General features: G+C 42.5%; 1 protein-coding gene across 3 annotated transcripts in view; it reads right to left on the bottom strand.

The window, feature by feature from the left end:
• Nucleotides 1-5,071, bottom strand: part of LOC106815194 (U3 small nucleolar ribonucleoprotein protein IMP3-like) — a 14,619-nt gene extending 9,548 nt beyond the window's left edge. For all 3 annotated transcript variants that reach the window (XM_014819621.1, XM_014819623.1, XM_014819624.1), the window contains exons 1-2: nt 4,888-5,071; nt 589-696 (exon numbers count right to left, since the gene is read on the bottom strand). In XM_014819621.1, coding sequence (XP_014675107.1) covers nt 589-696; nt 4,888-5,024 — 245 coding nt within the window. In that variant the 5' untranslated portion in view covers nt 5,025-5,071. The remainder of the gene's footprint in view (nt 1-588; nt 697-4,887) is intronic.
• Nucleotides 5,072-6,797: the final 1,726 nt, after the last annotated feature.

The following is a 6,797-nucleotide window of genomic DNA, read 5'->3' as shown; positions in this document are numbered from 1 at the left end:
TATCCTACCCCCTGTATAGTACATATATATATCATATATATATACGTGCGTATATATATTGTAATTAAGTCTGCAAACACACTCAGTCAGGTTGTTACCAATTAAAGTTGGCATTACATAAGATACCTTGCCGTCACCAGACCCGTGCTCACACGAGAACGCCTCCCAAATAACTGTTAGTAGGGGGGAGGGGGTGACCACCCACTAAGATACTCATAGCAACAGGACATAGCATGACCAGGCATGCTTGGGCGGACAGCACAGTAAGGAAATGTGCGTGAGTGCTAGACAATGCCCCTCTCCATTCCATAACAGGTTCCCAGGCAATGAGGGAGATTATCTCTGCAGGACCTCACCAGGCCCATTACCGCAGCAATTAGTAGCGAACTGCATTGTCTGCAAAACACCAAAGTTGACTATAGCATCCTCTAACCACATTCGTCCGATTGAGCAACACTGACTTAATTTAGCAAGCTCCCTCAAGGGCGCAAGCAGTCGAGACACAAGGGTAAATAGAGCATGCTAAGCGGGAGCATTATAATAGTCTCTGATAACACCTACAGGTGGCTCTCTCGTCAGTCTACTCACAGCTTGTCGAGAAGTTGCGCCGTCGTTTCAACGCGGAACGGATCTTTCTGATCACGATCCCTGACCCGCCTCGCCAGCTCTCTGATCTCCCGTGACAGCTTGTTATAACTGCAAAAACAGAGACACGAATAAAAACGCTGCGTGCGTGCGCGAAATTGCCGACAGCGTGAATTATCCGACGCGATCCGCCCCCGCACGAGACGCGCCGCGGAACGTCGTCGATGACTCACGAAAGTGTCGTCGTGACGACGAGAGGTCGATGCATCGCGCGTATTTCGCGATGCCGAAATAACCGCGCGGTTTCACGACCAGCCGGCTGCACGCGTTTCAAGACCGGCTTTCGAAATTTCGTACGATCGCGTCGATACATCGGTAAAATAATTTGCAGAGTAAACATATTTAGTGCAGACATCCATCCTCCTTCTGCATGCCGAAACACATCAAATGGTTTGTACGCTTTGCCGAGGTTACTGAATACACCTATCAGTTAAAACAGATGCAGGGTTTCTTCTACATACGAGGCACTGCGGCGCACCGCTGTGAAAATGTTCCTGTAATTACTGATAAGTATATCCTGTATCTATATACCTATATATATCAATACATCCTGTATTTGAATCCATCATGCGCATTTTTTCCCAAACTGGCCATTACCTCCTTTGTCTAATTTTCCCTCAGAAGAAACCCTGAGATAGTTCGGTGTTAGTTACGTATCGCATGAAAATAGGCTTTTAACGTGATACATTCTTAAAGCCGCACTATGCGCATCCAAACACTAGTTTCTCCAGTACTAGACTAGCAAATACTTTGTGTCATGCATAATCACACTACCTTATGGCAAAATAAACTCTAGTTCCTCCCATTTCACTGTGCGTTTGCTTAAAACCCACAAGAAAGAGGTGCAAAATCTGGTAATCTGGCGCCAACGCCGACTTGTTTGCCAAACAATTTAGCCTCGAAGCAGTAAAGTGACGTTACATGTTTTTATCTTTGCTACACCCGTACCGCTGTACCGCAGCACCACTGCACGGTTGCTTGGGAGAGCAACGCGAAACTATCAACAACATCGGAGAATTTGATCAACATTGGAGGTATTTTAAAATGCCTTTTATAAGACAACGCGCAGTGAAAGGGGAGGAACTAGAGTTTATTTTGTCATAAGGTAGTATGATTCTGCATGACACAAAGTATTTGCTAGTCTAGTACTGGAGAAATTAGCGTGTAGATGCGCATAGTGCGGCTTTAACGCAATTTCACTACATTTCCACTTTTCTCCTTAAATCATTTTCTTTTCAATAGAATGCACTATGCAGTTCCCTACAAGCACCCGCACTTGTTTGATATGGTTGCAGGCCAAAACAACACCCAGTAAATAAAAATACATGCAGTTTCATGCAAAAAAAGCAGGTATTCTAAGGAAGTTTCACTATTATTATCATCAGCACAATAGTTGAGGTATTCCTGACACAATCCACGCCGACAAGTGAATGCTGCAATTAAATCGCTTTGACGGCGGGTCTGCAAGTTTTGATTCATTGTAATGAACAAGGTTATTCACATATATGCATACACGCAAACAGAAATACAGACATGCACCACGCTATCCCTACAGCTACCATACTGCTTAGACAGCACCTTGGCATGAGTGGAAACCTGTTTTTAGCCTCATTTGATGACAAGTAAGATTACTGCATTTCAGAACGAACATATACCAACCAATTAAAGGCACAGCACGAGCATTTGTATGTCAACATTTGAGAGTCGTATCCTAAGTTCATAACATCTTTAGATCACAGTATCATAATCACGCACCGTTTCGGTGTTACCGGTAAATCGGCACCGTAAATGGATCTTAATTGTGACAGCTGGGTCAGGTAGAGTCAAATCGCATTAAGTAGATCTATCGTGGAGGATGAATGATGCTAGAGAAGTCGACACCGCACAACGCGAGCTGATAAGGAAGCTGCTACACATGCCTATGCCGCGCCGCTTCTCTCGCGGTGGAAGTTATTAATTCCAAGAAAATATTTCCCATTTCACGCGGGGGAACCTTCTCTCAGGCGTGAGAGTTTCCCCGGCAAGAAATCGCAGGTAAAAACGTGTGCGTAGCACCTGTTTATCGCGCGCGTTGATAAAACATCCGACTCACTCATCAACACGAGTGTCGGTATGATTTATGCGGCAACCTCGCACCGGAGCAACCAACGGATAATTAGTCACAACACACGGACAATCTCACACTGCAATTCTTAATGCAATATATGGGTAGCACACTACCGGAGGAGAGACATCAATTGGTGCAACACAATAGCATCGCATGGCATATCATTGCCATTAGTTAAATAGGTTGGTGTCCCCATTGACACGTTATAGCCTAATAATAATGCCCAGGTTGATAAATGCCTCCGTGGATCTTAAAACCATAGTTTTAAAAGAGTAGTTATTTTATTTCAATATTTCAAACAGACTCTTTACAAAGTGCAGAACTAGCAAGAATAGATGTGATTTGTCAGATGTGTATGATCATTTGTTACTGATACAGAGACTCCCCGACTTACAAACATGTTCGGTTCCGAGCGGTATACATATGTACGTACGTATACAGTATTGTACAGTGGTGTAGTATATGTCAGGGTTTCTTTTACATAGGAGGCACTGCGGCGCACCGCCGTTGTCAAATTTAACAACGCCGTTGTGAAAATGTTCCTGTATTTACCCGCTGTTGTCAAAATAGTGTCAATCCAAAAATAAATAGATCCCCACGTACTTCTGACTATATACATGGAAAATCGTAATGAAATTCACAGCAATGTTTCTTTTTGCGTGCCGGCACACTCCGGTGTCATTCCCGATTGCAGCTTTTTCCTCGATTCCGGTAAAGTTTTCCCACACCTACATATATACAGCAATAAGCATGCCCACGTGACTGTAACAACAATCAGTGCATTCGCCCCCCCCCCCCCGTACTTCAATCAATGTCGCCCCAGCCAGAACCCCTACCCACATTCGTGCCTACGTAACTGCACGCCTTTGAATCCATCATGCGCGTTTTTTCCCCAAACTGGCCATTACCGCCGTTGTCTACTTTTCCCTCAGAAGAAACCCTGTATGTACGTGTGAACATCGAGTAACCTAAAAGTCTACATAGTGCATATATACGTGAACACAGGAGTTGGCAAAAGTCAAAATCAGGGGGGGATTGTGTCTTTTTATTCACCAATATTGACATTATACACTAATCGACTTCAGGGCAAATTGTTCGTATCATCGAAAGTTCGTAACTCGAATGTTCGTAAATCGGGGAGTCTCTGTACATAACTTTGAATACAGACACAATACGACTCGTTAAAACCTCATCTCAAGTTTGCCATTTATATTCTGAAGTCGTGGTGATTTACAAGACGTACAATTGTAACATATACACTAGCCACAAGTTACCTTCTCGCTTCTCACTACGAGGTGAGAACATCACAAGCAAATAAAGCAATTAAATTTTGTAGCTAACAAAGCATTGCAACAAACCGTATCAATATCTAACTTATGATAGCTTTGACCACTTCTCTGTACTTCCGCATCATTGTTAACCATGTATTTCTACTTCTACTTCTACTTCTATACTGGACAGTCCATAAGGAATAAACGTCCAGGGCTATAGCTAGCCATGGTGTCTGTGACCTAGCTTGGGTACAGCCAGGTAGTTAGCCTTTTTTTAGCATTCACGTGACAGCAAGCATATTTGAGATTTGGTAAGGGAGAAACTCGAACAAGACAACGATTTCCGTTTGAATTCTGAATGAATTTCGTGCATTGTATTGGTGACAGTCTCACGTGACATAGTTATTGCGCATGCACAGTAATAGTAATACACACATGGATAATGGAGCTTGCCAACTTTGAAAAATAGCTCCTTCCTAAATTTTCAAATTATAGGAGAAATGCCATAGTAAATACCAGCTCAGCAGTGTGTGGCGAGTGAGTATCTATTTGTATATGCTTATTTGCAGCATGAAATGTGGTGATAGTGATACTGATGACAAATTTGTATTAATTGACAAAATAATTACGAAATTCGTTCGTTACGAGTTCGTTTTTAAGCTGCAAAGTTATTTGTAGTGCAGGGTGTCAGGAAGGCTCCTGCAGCGTGTAACACTCATATGGCCAGGCCGGCCCACTCAAACACGTGCGCCCGTCTGCAATCATCAATGAATGCATGCAATAGCCAGGCCCTACGACGAGTGCCATTTCATTTGGCAACTTCTCTACTTTGGTGATACAAGACAAGTTTGCGTGGTAACTTACGCTGTGTAATCCTCCCTCTTCTGTACATGATATTTTCTCATCACCGATACTTCGTGTAAGTTATTATCTACTTCCCACGATATAAAATCAACCTTTTTAAGAAGTTTCTTCTCGTGGAACTTGAGTTTACGCACCATTTTGGATTTGTGTACTGAATCGTGGCGCCCTCTAAGTTCAACAATGATAATTACTTCGTTTGGTTGATCGAGTGATTAAAATAAGCAGCATATAATATTGTTTTCCACGCGATATTGTAGATCTAGGTACCTTTAACGCAAGTGTTTGCATTGTGTGTGTTTATTTTACAACTGTGATATTTCTGGAGAGTGCCTGGAAAATGATTCTTATCGGATCACGTCCTTACCTGAGTACTCCCGCGTTAATTGAAGAAAGATAGTGCTATAATGAAACACAAAATAAAGTAACAAAACCACTTCGATTAGCATCAGCGTGCTTTCAAATCGGCAGAGAAACTTCCCCAGAGTGTTTTGTTATTTCAACAATATTCCGCGTGGGACTTTCTTTTTGCCGCTGACACAACCGGAACTAGGTGCGCGCATGAATACACACGCCGGGCGTCCGCTGGCAGAACTTTTGTGTTGATTCGAGTGTAACGATATAGAGGCGAGCGGATCGGTGTCGGGACGGTGTGTTTTACGTGAACGTTTGTGGATATATTCTCGAACTTTATCGATCCAAACTGTGCATATTTCGGAAAAAGGATACGTCTCTATGGTGTGGACAAGTATATAGCAGCGGATCGTTCAGAATGACGCTCCAGAAAATGACGTTTCTGGTCCTGGCGATTGGAGCGTTGCTGTGTACATTTTCGGCAGACGTTTCAGGTAAACCAACTTTCGTTACGATATATATATTTCACTCTCTCTCTCTACTAATCGTTCGAACCTTACTGGTTTCTCTTAGTCTAACGTACATTCATTTCATAATAATAATATTTTTATATTTTGCGTTATTGCGCGTGTGATATCCAACGAACTTTTGCGATCGTTCTGCGTGTATAATAATACCGTTACGGCTGTACGGGTCCGTACAGCAACAACGCTCGGCGGTACGTTACGGTCCGTAGCGGGCAGGTGGTCCAGGCAGCGTCGTCGTACAGTATATACTACGTACGTCAACTGCAACAAGGTTAGCTTGGAATCGGCAGGTGCACTGTCGGCTGCCACCGTAATTATCCTGACGGCGTTTAAACGGCAGACGACGTTTCGCCATGTCGAGGATTTAATTCACATATTGGGGGATTTTAATCCCACGTATATATGTTTTCTCGTGTTTGTCGCTCCGCGTACACGATATACACCGATTTTTCTGCTCAATCCTAGTTCGGGACCCATGTAATGATGTATATAGGGTACCTAGTATAATATATAGTTCGCATATATGCTAAATTAATCCGGAATTAATCTAGGAATGGACCGATTTTTATATTTTCTATCTTCACGCGTTTGATACTCGCAGTGCGCTTGTATGCGGGCGCGAAGACGTGAAACACTTACACGAGTAAAATATTTTGGGCCTATTATTCGAGGCACTTTAAACGCATCAGCCGATTTTAAAAGTTGTAATAAATTCTCCCTTTTTCTTCAGGGATAATTACATCATTTTAATATTAGGAGATTCGCGTGTGTGATCAGCGTACTGAACTGTTCCCGCATCGCAATTTTTATTGATTCTTTTTTTACAAAATATCAAAATTTAAATGGCTCGCTTTTTTACGGTAATATTTTCCGTGATACTAATTGGTGGTTAAATACAAAGGTCGTTGTCCTTCCTTCGGTTTTATTAGTTATTTAAAATATTGAAATCACCCCGGTGCTCCCTCTCTCTTTCTCTCTCAAGTTATAAGTAACGGTTTTTGTATTGTGCAGGGGTTTCCTTTAATGTTTATA

The sequence above is a fragment of the Priapulus caudatus genome, unplaced genomic scaffold (assembly GCF_000485595.1).
Source record: "Priapulus caudatus unplaced genomic scaffold, Priapulus_caudatus-5.0.1 Scaffold1059, whole genome shotgun sequence".
In the NCBI taxonomy this organism is placed as follows: Eukaryota; Metazoa; Priapulida; class Priapulimorpha; order Priapulimorphida; family Priapulidae; genus Priapulus; species Priapulus caudatus.
Note: the sequence above shows the minus strand (reverse complement) of the source record. Positions and strands in the feature narration are given on the sequence as shown.